This window comes from Macaca nemestrina, chromosome 2, assembly GCF_043159975.1.
Source record: "Macaca nemestrina isolate mMacNem1 chromosome 2, mMacNem.hap1, whole genome shotgun sequence".
In the NCBI taxonomy this organism is placed as follows: domain Eukaryota; kingdom Metazoa; phylum Chordata; class Mammalia; order Primates; family Cercopithecidae; genus Macaca; species Macaca nemestrina.
Genome location: NC_092126.1, coordinates 115934875 through 115955289, shown reverse-complemented (window position 1 = coordinate 115955289; position 20415 = coordinate 115934875). Strand labels below are relative to the sequence as shown.

At 45.0% G+C, this 20415-nt stretch overlaps 1 protein-coding gene across 1 annotated transcript; it reads right to left on the bottom strand.

Moving 5' to 3' along the window:
- Positions 1-5997: 5997 nt before the first annotated feature.
- On the bottom strand, positions 5998-20399 carry LOC105480545 (PHD finger protein 7). Its single transcript, XM_011739582.3, has 11 exons — positions 19748-20399; positions 18073-18182; positions 16608-16660; positions 16070-16161; positions 9708-9809; positions 9208-9332; positions 8579-8738; positions 7885-7991; positions 7298-7414; positions 6754-6875; positions 5998-6542 (listed from the first exon to the last, which is right to left on the bottom strand). Exons 2-11 carry the CDS (start codon positions 18111-18113, stop codon positions 6316-6318), a joined length of 1146 nt encoding a protein of 381 aa, XP_011737884.1. The 5' UTR covers positions 18114-18182; positions 19748-20399; the 3' UTR covers positions 5998-6315.
- Positions 20400-20415: the final 16 nt, after the last annotated feature.

The window sequence follows — 20415 nt, the reverse complement described above, 5'->3', positions numbered from 1 at the left end:
GCCTTCCAGGTCTGGGGTTGGGGCGGGGTGGGTCATAATCATCTTCATCAACATGCTAACACTGCCCTCTGGTGTTTGGCAGCAAAACACAGGCTTATGAATACGGGGTACGGAGCATCCATCAATTCTGTAGACATTAAACTGCCTCTGAACGTGGAGTCCTGGGCCAGGCATCATGAGGGGAAGAAAGGTTAATAAGACAGACAGGTCCCTGCTGATAAGGAGCTTCTGATCTAGCAGGAGAGACAGACCCACAACTGTAGGACAGACAGAGAATGACATGGGCTATAACAGGGGTACAAATAGAGCCAGTAAGAGTGCCTAGAGATGAAGAAGTAGCCCTTAGGCTGTGTTTAACAGGCTGAAGATGGATGCCAGGATTCTCCAGGCTGAGAACCCCAGGCCCAGGGCCCAGTATTCTGAGGCAGCCAGAGCAGAACGCCTGTGGGTGGGGTGTCCTGGGAGATGCAGCTATGGAAGGCCCTATTTGTAGAAGGTCTTGAATGCCAATCTCAGCAGGGCCATCCTGAGCAAAGAGTTAGCAGATGTTTTGTGGCAATTGGCAGAAGGGAAAAGGGTGGATGTGTCAGAGAAGCAAGTGGACACAGGAAACCATGCAGACAGAAGACTTTCGCTGCCCATCCTATGAGGCACCAAAGTCTGAGCTGAGCACTGACAATGGGAAGGAGAGGAAGGCAAACATTTGAAAAACAGTCAAACTGACAAAAAAGAGGTTGGCTGAGCAGAGAGGGAAGCCGAAGGAAATTGTGAGGTTTCTGGCCTTAGTTTATGGTTCCTGTAAAGGTAACGATTAGAGGAAGGGGAGCAGGTGCTTTGGGAAAGTTTTATTTAACATCTATTTCTACTATCCCTAAGTGAACTAATTTGTCCCAGCTCCTAAGTTATGAAACAGTAATTAATTCTAATAAGACACATCAGTTATGAAAATAGGTATTAAAATTTTTAAACATGTGTTTGTAATGAAACAGGCATTTAAAAGAAGATGAGCTTGGGGCATCTTGTAGTGCCAGAAAGTAAAAAAGTGCTCAAAAACAAAACCAAACCAAACACACAGTGATGGGGATGTGTGAAAAGGTCACATGAACACCCAATGGCGAATGCAATTTGAGCAACAAAATAAAGTATTATTACATTGTAACCCAAAGTATCAAGTACATGTCTAGGAGTCCATACTAAATGATTGAACAGGCTGTGCACGGTGGCTCACGCCTGTAATCCCAGCATTTTGGGAGGCCGAGGCGGGTGGATCACCTGAGGTCAGGAGTTCGAGACCAGCCTGACCAACATGGTGAAACCCTCTCTCTACTAAAAATACAAAATTAGCCGGGCATGGTGGCTGGAGCATGCCTGTAATCCCAGCTACTTGGGAGGCTGAGGCAGGAGAATCACTTGAACCCGGCAGGCGGAGGTTGCAGTGAGCTAAGATTGCGCCACTGCTCTCCACCCTGGGCAACAAGAGCAAAACTCCGTTTCACAAAAAAACAAACAAACAAAAAGATTGACTAAATAAATGAACAGGAGAGAATAGGTAAATCTCCCATGCAGAACCATTCCAAATAATTTATGTAGATACTCCATCCTCAAGGAGTTGCATAAAAATCCCTACTTAACTGTAGGCTCCACATAGTGACTTCCCTTTGGAAGGTGTAGTATGAAAAGAGGAAAAGCCCGGGCACAGTGGCTCACACCTGTAATCCCAGAACTTTGGTAGGCTGAGGTGGGTGGATCTCAAGGTCAGGAGTTCGAGACCAGCCTGGCCAACATAGTGAAACCCCATCTCTACTAAAAAATAATTAGCTGGTGTGGTGGTGCACATCTGTAATCCCAGCTACTTAGAGACTGAGGCAGGAGAATTGCTTGAACCCGGGAGGCAGAGGTTGCAGTGAACCAAGATTGTACCACTGTATTCCGGCCTGGGCAACAGAGTACAACTCCATCTCAAAAAAATAAAAAAAATAAAAAATAAAAAAAAAAAAGAAAGAAAGAAAAGAAAAGGGGGGAAAAGGGTAACTTTACAGTGGAGAAATCTGACAAAACCTTCCTCAGCCAAATGATCAAAGTCAACCTCAGTAGTGACAGGTCATGTTGATACTATGTAACTTTGATATGATGTGATGAAAATGACACTTCATCCGTATCTTCCTCCCCAAAACCCATAACCCCAGTCTAATCATGAGAAAAACATCAGAACAATCCCAGTTGAGAGACACTCTGCAAAATACTTGACCAGTACTCCTCAGAACTGTCAAGGTCTTCAGAATCAAGGAAAGTCTGCCACTGGGTCACAACCAAGAGGAACCTAAGGAGATATGACACCATGCAATGTGGTATCCTGGAACAGAAAAGACAAGAAAATCTGAATAAAATTTGGGCTTTAGTCAATAATGATGTATCAATATTAATTCTTTAATTGTGACAAATTTGCTGTACTAATGTGTTAATAGTAGGAGAAAGTAGGTTTGGGATATATGGGACTCTATATTATCTTTACAATTTTTCTGTAAGTCTAAAACTATTCTAAACTAAAAGCCTATTTAAGAAAGAAGCTGGCTGGGTGTGGTGGCTTACGCCTGTAATCTCAGCACTTTACGAGGCCAAGGTGGGCAGATCCCTTGAGCCCGGGAGTTCAGGACCAGCCTTGGCAACATGGTGAAACCTCATCTCTAAAAAAAAATTTAAAAAATTAGCCAGGCATGGTGGTGCGTGCCTGTAGTCTCAGCTACTTGGAAGGCTGAGGTGGGAGGATTACCTGAGCCCAGGGAGGTAGGGGCAGCGAGCCATGATCATGCCACTGCAGAGAGTGAGACCCTGTCTCAAAAAAAAAAAAAAAAAAAAAAGGGCTGGGCATGGTGGCTCATGCCTGTAATCCCAGCATTTTGGGATGCTGAGGCAAGCAGATCACGAGGTCAGGAGTTCGAGACCAGCCTGACCAACTTGGTGAAACCCTGTCTCTGCTAAAAATACAAAATTAGCCTGGCATAGTGGCATGTGCCTGTAATCCCAGCTACTCAGGAGGCTGAGGAAGGAGAATCGCTTGAACCCGAGAGGCAGAGATTGCAGTGAGCTGAGATTATGCCACTGCACACTAGCCTGGGCAACAGAGTGAGACTCCCTCTCAAACAAAAAAAAAAGAAAGAAAGAAAAAGAAAAAAAAGCAAAAAGAGGCCGGGCACGGTGGCGGGCGCGGTGGCTCACACTTGTAATCTCAGCACTTTGGGTAGCCGAGGTGGGCGGATCACGAGGTCAACAGACTGTCTCAAAAAAAAAAAAAAAGCAAAAAAGGGAAAAAAGAAGTAAACCAGTTATTTAGTGGAGAATGACTGATTAGGCCCAGATGAAGAATAGAACATTTCAAAGTTGGACTTTCCAGCCTATAAAAATAGGCTATTAACATCAGTGGAGACTAAAAATACAAAGAGTAAGAAACAGTTAATAGGTGTGTGTGTGTGTATGCATGCACTGTTCTGTTAGCTAAGCAAGTACCCACAACGCCAACTGTACACAGAGGTAGGGGCGGCTGACATCTGGGTGACAAAAACTACCCCCTTCCAAGCTCCCCTTCCGCCCACTGAATCTGAAGTTGAGAGGGCACTGTTAGGGGCCATTACTCTCAGTTTAGATAGTGTTTTTCACACTTGAGTATACAAATAGACTCCTTAAGAAAATATATTAATACTACCACAGATCCCTAAGAATTTGCCTAGTGACCCAAGTTACAGAAACTCTAGGTTTAGAACTAAAGTCTTAATCTAGGGAGCATCTTTCAGTTATGAATTGTCACTGCAAGAGTTGAATCTTTAGAATGGGTTAAATATTGTGTTTTATATGAAAGCTCACAATTAAAAAATGTTCCTGTTACTTGTAGAGCTCTGACAAAATTTCCCTGGATAGCCAGATAAGCAAGGATAGGATTGAGTGGTCAAACCCAAGAGAAAGGAAATGAAGAAAAAGGGCATAATTGTGGGGAGCCCTAGGAGGACAGCTGTGCAGGAACTCTAGGAGCAGCCAGCCCAGGAGCAGGTGGCTCTGGGAGGCAGGTCTTCAGGAAAAGAAGTGCAGCTGATAGTGATCTGATGCCTGGCCTATGAGGAAAACTGCATTTTGAGACATTTTGTTGATCATTTGCAACATTTGAGAAGAATGAGCAATAGGTATATACCAAAAAAGCAGCAGTTATTACTTTCAGAAAAAAACATTGTACAAAAGAAGAAAAGTATAGTGTACTGCTTGGCTCAGTGTGAACAGTATTTCTAGCATCATAATAATATAAACACTGAAAGTTAACGAAAATTGTGATACAATTATCTGAGGCGAATGAAGATGGGAAGATTATGTTTTTTTAATTTAATTTTTTTTTGAGACAATCTTGCTCTGTTGCCCAGGCTGGAGTGTAGTGGCGCAATCTCGACTCACTGCAACCTCTGCCACCCAGGCTCAAGCAATTCTCCTGCCTCAGCCTCCCGAGTAGCTGGGATTATAGGCACCCACCACTATGCCCAGCTAATTTTTGTATTTTTAGTAGAGATGGGGTTTCACCATATTGGCAAAGCTGGTATTGAACTCCTGACCTTAAGTGATCTGCCTGCCTCGGCCTCCCAAAGTGCTGGGATTAACGGGCATGAGCCACCGTGCCCAGTCAAAAATGAGAAGATTGTAAAAGTGCTAACTCTTTATGTAACATAATAGAAAGTCAATAATGTCTAAGATTAATAAATTAAGAAACAGCTTTAAAAAATGGGAAGTAGTTGCCTTTAGAGAGTAGGAATGGAAGTAGGGAAGGGTAAATCAAAACTGTTTTTCATTATAATCCTTTTAGTACTATTAGACTTTTAAAAGTCTGTGTTACTTTGCGTGTATACTTTGATAATAACAGAAAGACACAGCCAGCCTCCATTTGATTTCAAGTGAATTTGCTCAAATCTGAAGACACTCATTGCATACACACCTTGGATATAAGTCTTCAGGGTCTACAACGTTTGGAATGAGAACATCGTCTTCCTCTGTTAGTGGCGATGATACAGTGGCAAGATGTTGAGAACTATCTGGTTCTGAATTCTCCCCACTAACCAAATCCCATGAAATCATTAAAAATATAAAAATGTAAGATAGGCTTTGTTCAATTTCTCACTAGGCCTTCTGCCAGATTCCCATCCTAGTTGTCTTGCCTGTTTTTGTTTGAGATGGAGTCTTGCTCTGTCGCCCAGGCTGGAGTGCAGTGGCACAATCTCCGCTCACTGCAACCTCCACCTCCCTGATTCAAGTGATTCTCTTGCCTCAGCCTCCCAAGTATCTGGGATTACAGGTGCCTGCCACCATGCCCAGCAAATTTTTGTATTTTCAGTAAAGATGGGGTTTTACCATGTTGGCTAGGCTGGTCTAGAACTCCTGACCTCAAGTGATCTGTCTGCCTTGGCCTCCCAAAGTGCTGGGATTACAGGCATGAGCCAGTGCGCCCGGCCACCTTCCCTAATTTGAATGTCCTGGCATGCAAATTCATAGTTAAACTCTGGACGGAAATGCTCAAACCACCAGGCAGTGAGGGTTTGACTGGGCTCACTCATGCTGTGGAAGTATGCTGAAGCCCACACCAGTCTGGAAAGAATGGAGTCCCTTATGCCCCATGTATAAGCATGGCAGTCCCTGACTTGTTTGAGTCCAGGGCCCCAAGCCTTGCAACAAGGGCCTATTCTCCATCCAGTGTGGACTGCTATGCTGGCTCACCTCCCTAAAGAGAACCTGTGTACTTATTATTTGCACAATGATTGATGAAGATTCTCTGCCCCTATAATGCCAATTTCTGTATAAACAGGTTTCCTTCCCTCCAAAGAAACATGTCTATATTCTAAGCTAAAAGTTCTACATTAATTCCCTGAATTTTATGGATTAGGAGGGTGAGTTTTCTTATTCTTGTACTCTACCCCCTAGAATCTTTACTACCCACGCAAATTTCAGAATGAATTTATAAGGAGACACCAATGGAGAGAACACCTTTATTGCAAAACAACAAACATGGGTGAAGAAGAGGCATGTGAAAACCAGATTAAGGTGGAAGAATCTTGGTGGGAGGAGAGGAGGAGAAAGCAGAGGCACTCTTGTAGCCATAAACTCATTTCCTTGTTGGCATCTGGGCTGCTCCCTCCTCATGCTCCCCTGAGACTTCTCTTTGCTTGGCTCATACACTCACTGCTGGTCCTGCTTCCTTGTCTCACAGTCCCAGAGTGTTCCCTCCCCAAACCGGATGGAGGAGCACAGCTTCATACCCTATTGTGCGGGATAGCAGCTACTCAGAAGGTGTTACTTGGATTTTTTGCAGCTGTTAGTGATTCTGACACCCTTGGACCTCCAGGAGTGGCTCCTCCTGCCACGAGAGGACTCTGGCTTTTCTAATAAGGAAGGTTCTGGCCAATCTGTCCAAGAAAGGCCCGGATTCTCTTCCAGGGTGTTGTCTCTGCAGAAATGCTCCTCAGGGTGGAAGGTGCTGCTGCAGCAAGGGATGTCCCCTGAGTTTTCAGGTATGTAGTCTGTGGTGAGAGAAAGGCAGGAGAGGAAAACTCAAGCTTCTGCTTCTCCCAGGCACAGGTCCTTAAGCTCCTCTCTAGCCACTTTCCTTCCAAAGTCAAAGGCATTAACTATTAATCCCTCTCTGGTGGGATGCCTTCCTCCTTCCCCAGGCACCACAAGTCCCTACAGCCCGCTCCTTGCTCTGAGGCTGGCCCATCCCTCCAGCCTCACCTGTGGCTGCAGCAGGTGAACACTCCTCACACTCCCATTTCTTACTGTTGGATCTAAGAGAGGAGCAGTCCCTGTGGGTTCCGTGGGATCCGCATGTATCACACAGAATGAGGCACCACCTCCTACAGGAAGAGCCCAGGAAGGATTGTGGAGACATACAGAACACTAACTGCCATTCTTGGATGTTTGCTATGGGCCAGGCATTTTTTACGGCACATTTTACCCACCATGAATGTATAGCTCAGAGGGGATGAGTGCTGATCCCGGGAGCCTGCCATCAGTCATAACCCCTTGAAAGGTAGATTAGGAAAGGAATTGGCTCTGAATGTCTCTCCACTGGGCACAAGGTGAGTGGATCTTGCAGGGGAGACCTGTTCACTTGCACACAAGTGAGTCAGGGGCTGGTCAAGAATGAGACTTAGCAATTGTGTTTATCCTAAGGTCTGCATACAAGAGTGAATTTCTTACTTCCAGTAACTGTGCCAAGGTCTAACTCTAAGATAGCACTGATGAGAGCTCTTTCTAGCCAGAATCCTTCTCCTACCCTTCATCCTCAAAGCTGTCTCTGCCTTGTTCATACAGACAGATGGGGGCATCACAGTGCTGATAGCGCTGATATAAGTCTGAGAAAGCCCCTGGCTCGAGTTCCCAGGCAGCATCTCTGCAGTGGGAGAAAAAACAGTGAATAAGAACATAACGGGTTGGTGAAACTTTTGTCCATCAGGGAGGAATTAGGAAGAACCCCAAGCTAAGCACAGTAAGAGTTCAGTAGGCTGCCCGAACACTTCCAACAAGGCTGGTCAAGTGGCCTGGCAGTGGGAGAGGGTTGAAGCAGGATGAATGGAACATGCATGCGGGTTCCTTAGTTCCACTGTGGAATCCAAGAACTCAACCACCCAGGGAATTCTGATTCCCCAAATGCCCTTTTTATCAACAAGCATCCGCTTCCCCCACAAACTTCTTTCCCCTCCCTTGTTTTGATAATTGAAAAGCACTCCCTCCTCCCTTTCCTTCTTCACTATAAGTGCCTCTGCTGCTCTCATTCTCTGAACTATCCTCTCACTCACCTCCTCTCTAGAAATCTAGGCAACCCTCTCCCTGGCTCAGTTCCTGCTCTGGGGTTCCCACTACCTGTCTGGAATATGAATTCCCATTCTCAGCATTTCTTGAGGAAATTCTTTTCGATTGTTACACTGTGGACATTTGAAGAAATGCTTTGCTGATGTGTGGGCATATTTCTGTAAGAGAAACAGGTAAGAGCTTTGTGTTTATAAAAACCCTTTGACTACCTTCTTTCCCCTCCCACCCTCACCCCCACAAAGAGGATGTTGCTAAGAGAGTTTGACTGACGGTACAGGAAAAGGAGTTTGGGTGGGCTAGGGTGAGGACTGCAAATCCAAGTGTCAGACCTGGGACCAAAATACTTTCAAGAGAATTCCCAGGAGTGCCTCAGCCGTCATCTCTGGCCATGGGGCTCGGCAGTACTAAGTAGGGGTCAGGTACCTGGATACACATTTGCCTTTTCTTTCATCCCAGGAAGTGAGGCTGACAGGGAGGCTCCTCAGCGCATTCTGGGATGAGCCCATTTGCTCTAGCAATGCCGAAGATTTTGCTTATTCTAAATCTTATGTGTGAGGTCCTATAGGTCAGGAATGACCACAGACTGGACTGACTTTCTTCTAACTGCCTGAAACCAGCCCTGAATACAGGCCTCCAGCATGGAGCACCAAAGCTGAGGCACGCCTGAGGCACGCCCAGGGTGCTCTGGTTCCAGGCAGAGAACCAGGGCAATGGTGGAAGGGCCCCAGGGCAGAAAAAGCCCCACCTGTATGCACTTGCGGTGGTAGATGGCTTGACTACAACATGGGCTCTGGATGTTCTCAACACTCTGTTGGGATAGGTCTTCACAACACAAGATGCAACTTTCCTCCCCCATATTCCCATGTTGGATGTTCTGTGCTGGGCGATGTTTGTCACAAAATGATCTGTGGCAGGTAAACAGACTTGGTTTCTGGTTTGTCATCGATGCAGTTTCCCAATGGCCCACTCTAGGAGGGGCAGCCAGCCACCCAGGTTGGTGCCCAGTGAACCTCCACACTCATGGGGAAGAGGAGAGGCAGGGTGAAGAACAGCCACATGCCTTCTCATGGCTGCTCGCCTACTGAGCAAAGTTCCCAGAACTGTCTCCATAGCCTCTTGTTCCTGAAAGCCCCACTTAGTGCTGAGCAACTGTTTAAGTACCCCAGCTGTTTGTAATTTAAGGAGGGGGCAGGAAGCAAGAAGAAACCCCTGTGAAATCTCCAAGTCAAGACACTGTTTCTTATTACTGAATGGAGGGACAGATTCACTGGTGAATCAAAACAGGCCTGCTTGTGAGAACTGGACTCTGATTTCATTAGTGGCTGAAAAACAAGTTGCAAAAAGGAAGCCGGACTTTTCCCCTTCCTCACTCACTTGTACTCTCCAAAAAATTGTGAAAGGCAACCCTTTTCTTGGCCACAAGGCAGATGGAAGTTTCTGATGCACTGATCCTTCTGGCAGTTGATAGCAGCTCCCTTTTTCTTGCACACAAAGCAGATCTGCAAATGAGTTCCCAGACAGTGCTCAGGACCCCAAGAAAGGCAAATAGACACAGTGTGAGACATTTTTCTATTAAATGGAAGTTTTGTGAAATAATAGCCATTCCCTTTCCTCGGTGGTCCTGAATGCTCTGGGGCACCTGGAAGCTGAGCTTCAAGCAGCACTGAGTTCTTTCCTGTTTTCTCAAGATGTTTCTCCCTCTTCTCACTTAGGACACCATACCCCAGAGGAATATGGGACTTAAGGACTAGTTGGAAAATCCAAGAGTCCTTTGATGTCTAAACTAGGAAGTAGGGAAGAGAATAGAAACAGGAATGATGGGTGAGGTATGAAAAGAGGCCTACCCCAAGGTCCTCACTTCAGGGGATTCTAACCTTCCTAGAAGCCCGAGCTGCCTCCTTTTTGATATCTTCAGGCAGGAATCCATGGAAACCTCTGTTGGACTGGCCCCTCTGAGGCAGCTTACTAGATAAGATCTGGGGGGCAGTAGAACCAGGCTGTTAATATTGATCAGTGAAACAGTGCAGTGAGGTGAGGAGAAAGACAGGGTAAGAGAGCTAAAGAATAGAGATTGGGCTGAGCGCGGTGGCTTACGCCTGAAATGCCAGCACTTTGGGAGGCCGAGGCGGGCGGATCACAAGGTCAGGAGATGGAGACCATCCTGGCTAACACGGTGAAACCCTGTCTCTACTAAAAATACAAAAAAAATTAGCTGGGCGTGTTGTCACGCGCCTGTAGTCCCAGCTACTCTGGAGGCTGAGGCAGGAGAATGGCGTGAAACCAGGAGGGCGGAGCTTGCAGTGAGCCGAGATCGGGCCTCTGCACACCAGCCTGGGCGACAGAGCAAGACTCCGTCTCAAAAAAAAAAAAGAATAGAGCTTGGTGTGGAATATATATGCACTGACAGGGTAATTTATTTAGTGAAAGCTTACATAGCACCAACCATGTGTTGAGTAGTCTAGGCGGTTTCAAATATTAACTCATTGAATCCTCCCAACAGCCCTAGGAGGTAGGTACTATTATTGTCTTTATTTTATAGGAGAGATGATGCGACTTGCTCAAGGCCACAGGACTCTGGAACCTGGACTCTTACTTTTGCTCTAGGCTGCCTCTCATTTACTGAGGGCTGCTATTGTATGCTGGCACTTTGGGGGAAACATTTCCTTTGTATTTACTTATTTTATGCTTACAATCCTTGGCCAGGCACGGTGGCTCACGCCTGTAATTCTAGCACTTTGGGAAGCTGAGGCAGGCAGACCATCTGAGGTCAGGAGTTTGAGACCAGCCTGGCCAATATGGTGAAACCCTTTCTCTACTAAAAATACAAAAACCAGGGCATGGTGGTGCACATGGTGGTGCGCACCTGTAATCCCAGCTAGTCTGAGGCAGGAGAATCACTTGAACCCGGGAGGCGGAGGTTGCACTGAGCCAAGATTGTACCACTATACTCTAGCCTGGGCAACAGAGTGAGACTCCGTCTCAAAAAAAAAAAAAAAAAAAAATCCTGTAATGGCAGATGCTATTATGACCCTTATCTTACAGAGGAGGCCACTGAGGTGCAGTGTGGCAAGTGACACTGCCCGCCGGGGTTATAGGGCAAGGAGGAACAGAGCTGGCTATTCACACCCAGGCCCATGGAATCCACACTCTTACCCTTCCTGCTGCATCACCTTTTTTTTTTTTTTTTTTTTTTTGAGACGGAGTCTCGCTGTGTCGCCCAGGCTGGAGTGCAGTGGCGCGATCTCAGCTCACTGAAAGCTCCACCTCCCGGGTTCATGCCATTCTCCCACCTCAGCCTCCGAGTAGCTGGAACTACAGGCGCCCGCCACCTCGCCCAGCTAGTTTTTTGTATTTTTAGTAGAGACGGGGTTTCACCATGTTAGCCAGGATGGTCTCGATCTCCTGACCTCGTGATCCACCCACCTCGGCCTCCCAAAGTGCTGGGATTACAGGCTTGAGCCACCGCGCCCGGCCTGCATCACCTCTTAGTAAATACTCTTCTTAGAGTAATACAGGAAGAAAAACAGGGTTTTAATATCTCTTGATGTTGTCATTCTGTTGTCATTCATTCTAGTCAAATGATAGGGGAAGGAATTGGACTTTTGAAACATATATTTTAAAACTATCCCAGGGCTTTGGGATAATATGAGTGATTTGTTTTCTTTATACTTTTAAGTATCATTCATGTTTTCTGCAATAAGCATGTATTGATTCTATAAACAGAAAAATCAATAGTGAAAGATCAGAAACAATCTAAATGTCCTTTAATCGGGATTTGTTCTGATACTTTTTGGCATACCTATAGCATGAAATACTAATTAGCTACTAAAAAGAAAAAAACTAAACCTATATGTTTTATATAGAAAGATGTCCGAGATATATATGATGGAAAAAAGCCAAGATACAAAGCACTCTGTATAATGTTTAATGTAAAAAATGTATATGCTTGTAAATGCATCAAAATTACAACTAAGCCCTGACACCTGATAGGACTTACAAGAAAGGAAAATCACAGACCAATCTTTCTCATGAGCACAGATATAAAAATCAAACAAAACAGATGCAAACTGAATCCAGCACTGTATAAAAAGGACAATACATCATGACCAAGTAGGGTTTATACCAAGAATGCAAGATTAGTTTAACATTAGAGCATTTAGTTGATGTAACAAACTACATTAACAAAATTAAAGAGAAAAATCAAGATAATCTCAATAAATACAGTAAAAGTGACAAAATTCAACACCCATTCATGATACTCTGGGCAAACTATATATGAATAAAAGGGATCTTCAACCTGATAAAAACACCTATAAAAAAACCCACAGCTAACATACTTTTATAGTGAAAAATTAGATGCTGTCTCCTGATGTTGGGAACAAGACAAAGATAACAACTCACACCACTTCTATTCAACATTAGGTTGAAGGTCCTAGCCAATACAACAAGGCAAGAAGAAATAAAAGGCAAAGATTGAGAGGAAGAAGTAGAACTGTCTTTATTCACACATGACGTGGTTATGTGCATAGGGAATCCTGTGTACACAAGGCATTTACAACAAAATAAAAACAACTAACCAAACTGAATTTAACAAGATTATAGGATACAAATCAATATACAAAAATAAAATGCATTTCTATATGCCAGCAATAAACTTAAAAATGAAATAAAAATACTATTTACGATAGCATAACCACAAAATATTTAGGAATACATTTAACAAAAGATGTACAAGACTTCGTCACTAAAACTGCAAAACATTGCTGAGATATATTTTAAAAGACCCAAATAAATGGAGAAATATACCATGTCCATGGATTGGAAGGTTCAATATTATTTGTCAATTCTTCACAAATTGACCTATAAATTCAATGCAATCCCAATCACAATCCCAGTAGATGTTTTTTTAAAGAAAAATTCACAAGCTTAATATAAACTTTATAAAGAAAGGACCTGATAGTCAAAACAATCTTGGAAAAGATTATAGAACTTAACAATACTGAATTTCAAGACACTACAAAGCCACAATAATGAAGACAGTGGGGATTGGTGTAAGAATAGATACACAGATAAATGACATAAACAGATCATCCAGATCCACAGACTGATTTTGACAAAGGCACCAAGGTAGTTCTATGGGTAGGCAAAGATTTCCTGTGACACACAAAAAGCACTGACCATAAAAGAAGAAATGGATAAACTGGGCTCCATTACAATCATTGTTCTTTGAAAGACACCATTAAGAAAATGAAAAGGCAAGCCAAAGACTAGGAAGAAAATAGTCTTAATACATACATTTGAAAAAGAACTTGTATCCGAAATATGTAAGCAATTCTTACAACTCAATAATAAAACCACTCAATTTTTTTTTTTTTTTTTGAGCCGGAGTCTCGCACTGTCACCCAGGCTGGAGTGCGGTGGCGTGATCTCAGCTCACTGCAAGCTCTACTTCCCTGCTTCATGCCATTCTCCTGCCTCAGCCTCCGGAGTAGCTGGGACCACAGGCACCTGCCACCATGCCCGGCTAATTTTTTGTTTTAGTAGAGATGGGATTTCACCGTGTTAGCCAGGATGGTCTCGATCTCCTGACCTCATGATCCACCCGCCTTGGCCTCCCAAAATGCTGGGATTACAGGCATGAGCCACCATGCCCAGCCCGGCCCACATATTTTCTTTTGTTAAGTATCTGTACAAATATTTTTGCCCATTTAAAACATTGAGTGGTGGCCAGGCGCGGTGGCTCATGCCTGTAATCCCAGAACTTTGGGAGGCCAAGGTGGGTGGATCACGAGGTCAAGAGATCGAGACCATCCTGGTTAACACGGTGAAACCCCATCTCTACTAAAAATACAAAAATTAGCCACGTGTGGTGGCGGGCGCCTGTAGTCCCAGCTACTTGGGAGGCTGAGGCAGGAGAATTGCTCCAACCCAGAAGGCGGAGTTTGCAGTGAGCTGAGACCGTACCACTGCACTCCAGCCTGGGCGACAGAGCAAGACTCCATCTCAAAAAAAAAAAAAAGAAAATATGTGAATGGCCAATAAGCACATGAAAAGAAGCCTTGGTCATCAGAAAAATGGAAATTAAAACCACAATGAAATACCAATACACACCTAGAATGGCTAAAATTAAAAACACTGACAAAACAAAGTTTTGGCAAGAATACTGTGCAACTGGAATTCTTTTTTTTTTTTTTTTTTTGAGACAAAGTCTGGCTCTGTAGCCCAGGCTGGAGTGCAGTAGCACGATCTCGGCTCACTGCAGCCTCCGCCTCCTGGGTTCACACCATTCTCCTGCTTCAGCCAGTAGCTGGGACTACAGGCGCCGCCATCACGCCTGGCTAATTTTTTTTGTATTTTTAGTAGAGACGGGATTTCACCGTGTTCGCCAGGATGGTCTCGATCTCCTGACCTTGTGATCCGCCCGCCTCGGCCTCCCAAAGTGCTGGGATTACAGGCGTGAGCCACCGCACCCGGCCACAACTGGAATTCTTTTTTTTTTTTTTTTTTTTTTTTTTTTTTTTGAGGCGGCTCTGTCGCCCAGGCTGGAGTGCAGTGGCGCGATCTCGGCTCACTGCAAGCTCCGCCTCCCGGGTTCACGCCATTCTCCTGCCTCAGCCTCCCGAGTAGCTGGGACTACAGGCGCCACCACCACGCCCGGCTAATTTTTTTTGTATTTTTAGTGGAGACGGGGTTTCATTGTGTTAGCCAGGATGGTCTCGATCTCCTGACCTCGTGATCCGCCCGTCTCGGCCTCCCAAAGTGCTGGGATTACAGGCTTGAGCCACCGCGCCTGGCCTGGAATTCTTATAAATTGCTGGTAGGAGTGTAAACTGGTACAACCACTTTGGACAGTGATGTGGCAACCTCACATAAAGTTAAATATCTAATTAGCATACAACTAATAATTCCACTTCTAGGCATTTGCACAAAAGCAGTGAAAGCACATGTTCACAAAAAGACTTGTACACAAACGCTTAAAGTAGCTTTATTCATAATGGTCCTCAAATGGAAACAATTCACATGTTCATCAACAGGTGAACAGATAAGCAAATGGTAACTTATTCATGCAACCGAATACTACCAGGTAATAAAAAGGCACAAGCAACGAATACATGCAACAATATGGATGAATCTCCAAAACACCGTGTTGGGAGAAAAAAGCCAGATACAAAAGATTATAAACTGTATGATTTCATTTATATCAAGTAAAAGAATAGCCAAAAATAATCCATGGATCAGAACAGTGATTACATCTAGTAGGATTGACTGGAAAAGGAGGCAGGAGTGAACTTTCTGGGATGATGAAAATGTTACTTATTTTGATTGGGGTGGTGGTTATGTGGGGACATACATTTATAAAAACTTATCAAACTGTGTCCTTAAAATTAGTGAATTTTATTTAAGACCAGCCTGGCTAACATGGTGAAACCCATCTCTACCAAAAATACAAAAATAGCCAGGCGTGGTGGCAGGTGCCTGTAATCCCAGCTACTTGGGAGGCTGGGGCAGGAGAATCACTTGAACCCGGGAGGCAGAAGTTGCAGTGAGCCGGGATTGTGCCACTGTACTCCAGCCTGGGCGAGAGAGTGAGACTCCATTCTCAAAAAAAGAAAAAAATTGGTGAATTTTACAGTATGGAAGTCATACCTAATAAAAAAGAATATTAAGAAAAAACAATTAGAAAGATGTTATAACTTTGATAGCATTTGTTTCTGAGGAGAGGGAGAAGGATTGGAAACATTGTTTAGGGAAGAGACTTTTTTACTGAACTTACTTTATACTGTCAGGATTTTATACCAGACACATATATTTTTGTTTTTTTGAGGCAGGGTCTTCCTCTATCACCCAGGCTGGAGTGTGGTAGTGTGATCACCGCTCACTGCAGCGTCCACCTCCAGCGCTCAAGTGATCCTCTTGCCTTAGCCTCTGGAGTTGCTAGGACTACAGGTGTTTGCCACCCTGCCCAACTTTTTTTTTTTTTTTAATTTTTTTTGTAGAGACACGTTTGCCCAGTCTCAAACTCCTGGGTTCAAGAGATCCTCCTGCCTTGGCCTCCCAAAGTGCTGGGATTACAGGCGTGAGCCACTGCGCCCAGCCTAAAAATAGATTTTAAAAGAAAAAAGCTATTAAGAAAAACAAAAAAACAAGTCTGTGGATCTGAGGATGGATGTAACAGAGAATAGTCAGTACATCAAAAGCCATAGGATATTCAAAGCAAAGGAGGTCTCATACTCACAAGACAGAAATAATGCACGCTGATATTGTCTTTCTGAAGAAATTCCCCTAATTTTTCAGGATCCCCAGGTTCTTGAAGGCATAGCCAGCAAACTGGAAGAAAGGACACTCAGAATTTGGCTCAAGTTGACCATTAAGAATGGAAGGGAAGGGTGAGAATGTAATCATTCCTCTAAGTCAGGAAGGAGTAGAATACTAGGAAAAGGGTCACTTTGGCAAGAAGGCAGGTTGGGAGGAGGTCTTATTTGGTATCAATTAGGCTGTCACATAATTCTGGTTACAATGAACAAGTTGGCCACAACTGCTCACTTCACTTTTTTTGTTTTGTTTTATTCTAAAGTGACTTGAATAACTTGTTTCTTGAACTTCAAACATGGTAATTTAAAATGACAGTTCCTGAGTCCTCAAGATCTTAAGAGAATCTGGGAAAGAACTAGGGCTGGGAGAAAGAGAAGCAGCAAGTGTACTGCCCCACACAGGTGGCCTTCTTTGCTGAGGGCTGGAGGCAGTGGCTGAACACAAGCTCCAGTCTTTCTTACCAGGCCCTGAAGACGGTTTCCTCTGGGTTACCCTCCTAGTCTTGGCAGATTTCCTATACAAGAGAAATAAGAAGCACGAGGTGTTCTTTGAGGACCTTGTTGATAACCTTTTTAACATTTCCCTTTTTTTTTTTTTTTTTTTTGAGACGGAGTCTCGCTGTGTCGCCCAGGCTAGAGTGCAGTGGCCGGATCTCAGCTCACTGCAAGCTCCGCCTCCCGGGTTTACGCCATTCTCCTGCCTCAGCCTCCCGAGTAGCTGGGACTACAGGCGCCTGCCACCTCGCCCGGCTAGTTTTTTGTATTTTTTAGTAGAGACGGGATTTCACCGTGTTAGCCAGGATGGTCTCGATCTCCTGACCTCGTGATCCACCCGTCTCGGCCTCCCAAAGTGCTGGAATTACAGGCTTGAGCCACCGCGCCCAGCCAACATTTCCCTTAAAATGCCATTCATGGGTCTGATGAAGGACCAAAATATCTAAAGCCTAAGACATCAGCTTATTTTCCTATTTCATATATATATATATATATATATATATTTTTTTTTTTTTTTTTTCTTGAGACAGAGTCTGGCTCTGTTGCCTAGGCTGGAGTGCAGTAGCACGATCTCAGCTTACTGCAACCTCCGCCTCCTGGGTTCAAGCAATTCTCCTGCCTCAGCCTCCCGAGGAGCTGGGATTACAGGCACCTGCCACCACGCCCAGCTAATTTCTGTATTTTCAGTAGAGACGGGGTTTCACCATGTTGACCAGGCTGGTCTAGAACTCCTGACCTCAGGTGATCCACCCGCCTCGGCCTCCCAAAGTGCTGACATTACAGGCGTGAGCCACTGTACCCGACCATATTTCGTATTTTTTTTAAAGTGCAAAACATACTCTCACTGAGTTATTTGAGGGCAGGAACCAGACTGTAAGCATCTCTCTCTCCCCAGTGCCTGTTCTGCCTATGTTGCAATTAATGCAAGAGTAAACCCCCTTTTACTTTTTTACTGTTTCTTCTGCCAACTATTCTGAATCTCAGGTGGTACCAGCTTTACAAAGCATACTAAAATAAACCAAAATTGATAAAAGTATTTCCCGTTGTGAGGCACTATGCTTAGCACTTTACATGTATTGGCTCAATTAATCTACAGTAGCTCAATGAATCTACAGAACACTCTAAATACCATTATTATGTACATTTTCCAGATGAGGAAACTGAGATATAAAGAAACGAAGTGACTTCTGTCACAGTTGTTAGCAAGTGGCAGAGCTAGGATATGAATCTGGGTAGTAAGGTTCCAGAGTCAGCATTTTGCTACTAGGGACAGCACTGATAAGACAGGTATGACAGCTCCCAGCTCCCAGTGTATGCTTCCACACTGTCCAACCCCAACCACCAAGACTATGACAAAGGGGGCAAAAAGTGCAACCTATACCACAGGCCATTGGACAGTTTCTCCCAAACTCTCTATGTCAATTCCTTCTACCTCAATCTTTGGCGTTCCTTCTTTTCTTTTAGAGTCTTCATTCGCTGCTGTCTCTTTCTCCTATCTTGAATTCTTCTATATTATTTTGAGGACAACACAGGCTCTTCCAGCTATAAATATAAATGGGGTTTGGTAAGCAATTTAATTCTGTATTTGGTTATCAAGTTCCCCAGGGTCAAGGCAATGGTGCACTTCACCTCCCAACCCATGTGATGGAATAAAAGGGACTGTTCTAGGTACTTGACGTGTTAAGTCACAAAAACGCCATGCAATAGGTACCATTATTATCCCCATTTTCAAGATGAGGGGACTGAGACACAGGTTTAAGTATCCTGCCCAAGGTAAGAGTTAGTAAGTGATATAGGTAGGATTTGAACTCAAGTAGCCTGGCTCCAGAGGCCAACACTAACTCTCATGTTATACTGCTATCACACAGTAGCAAAAGAACTTAGAACCATTACTTGACCTAGCTAAATGGTTCTTTGTGCCTACAAAAGCACACATGAAGTAGGACTCAGGAAAAAAAGGCTCCTTTTGCACCTAAGTATGGGTGCCTTAATTCTACCCAGTAAAAGCTAGATAAGGTAGCTTTTTCCTAGGCAAAGGAGCCTGTGAGATTCGGGCTGCCTAAAAGCAAGAACTCCCTCTAGTGAGAGACAAGAGGTAACACTGACAAAACCCTCTAGGCTCTATCATTATTTATTTTTTATTTTTTATTTTTTTTTGAGACAGGGTCTCTCATTGTTGCCCAGGCTGGAGTGCAGTGGGTGAGTGCGGGAAAGTGCCACTTTCTTAGGCTCAGATGATCCTCCTGACTCAGCCTCCCAAATAGCTGGGACCACAGGTGCCATGCCACCGCACCAGCTAATTTTTTTGCAGAAACGGGATTTTGCCATGTTGCCCAGGATGGTCTCCAACTCCTGGGCTCCAGCGATCCTCTCGCCTCAGCCTCCCAAAGTGCTGGGATTACAGGTATGAGCCACCAGGCCTGGCCTCTCCTATCAATTCTTTTCACCTAGGCTCAGGTGGCCACTGAGATATGGTTTGTTCCCAACTTTTGTCTCCATCTGAGCCGAGTACAATAGCCAAAGTGCAGAAGGTACCTTGTCTATTTCCAATGTCAGCCAACTCCGGCTGTTACCTGTTTTCATTAGTAAACAAACTGTAAAACAAATGTATAGTTTCACCATTTAAGGGGGAGATCCCTGAAAGTGAAGGGGAACTAAAGAAAGAAAATCCACTGCTGTGAAGAAAGGACTATCTAGTCAGGGGAGAGGAGAAGGACAGCATTTCTTAGAAGGAGCGCTGGGTGAATCAGGTCACTCCAGAGACACTCCAGTATCCATGGCCTCCGATCACCACTGGAGATCGGGAATATCTTCAGGGACTGTATTCTGCATGAATAAGGACGACTGAGAAAATTACTGTTCAAGAAACCAAAGCCACCCTGCCCTCCCCTTCTTTGTGCTTGTTCTGTCTCCTCCTCTAACCCATGAGTTGCAGAAGCAATCACATCTGATGGCTTCTTCCTCAAGGAAAACATTGGACAGGCTGGAAGAGGAGAGAGAAGAGCACGTCCTGACCTTGCTATTCCCACAGGGGTCCATGTGAGCGGACTGCGGAGCAGTTCCCAGTTACTGGGGCTACCCCGACCATCCAGCAATAGAAATAAAACCTTGAAACTTCAGTTCTTTGCATCGCTGGGCCAAGACGTTCCTTGAGTAGGATTCTGTGCACACACTGCTATAGTTACAAGACGTTACGATCATCTGAAGGGGGGCGTTGCAAATACGGCTTCCACGAGCTGCCAGGCAGTGGCCTCCTAAACCGGCGGACGCTCCTCGAAACGCTTATCAAGTTGTTTCACTGGACAGGTGCTGGGTAAATGCTTGTTGAGAAAATAAAAAATAAATAAACGCGTTCGACTCGCCGCGGCAAGAATGATTTATTTGTAAAATACGTGTCGGTGTGATCACAACCGTTCCCGAGGTTCACAGCCGGAGAAGGGGCTCAAGGAGCATCCCGCGGATGCCAGACCAGGCTCATGTCGCGCCTGCCAGACGGCTAGTGCAGGGCCGGGCCGAGGTCGCCTCCGCCGCTCCTCCTCGCGGTAGCTCACCGGCCGCCGCTCCCGGCCAGAGCCACCCTCCCAGCTGTCTCTGAGGGCGCCGCTGTACCGGAGCTTTAGTCGTTGACACAGGCCGTGGTAGCTACCTCTGGGCGGCCGCCCTGCGCGGTGACTGCGCCGGCGAAGACGGCGAGATTGCAAACGGAGGCGGGTCACGCGGACTGTGACCCTCGGGAACCGCGGCAACGCCTACCGTTGGTAGAAAGGGACCGCTA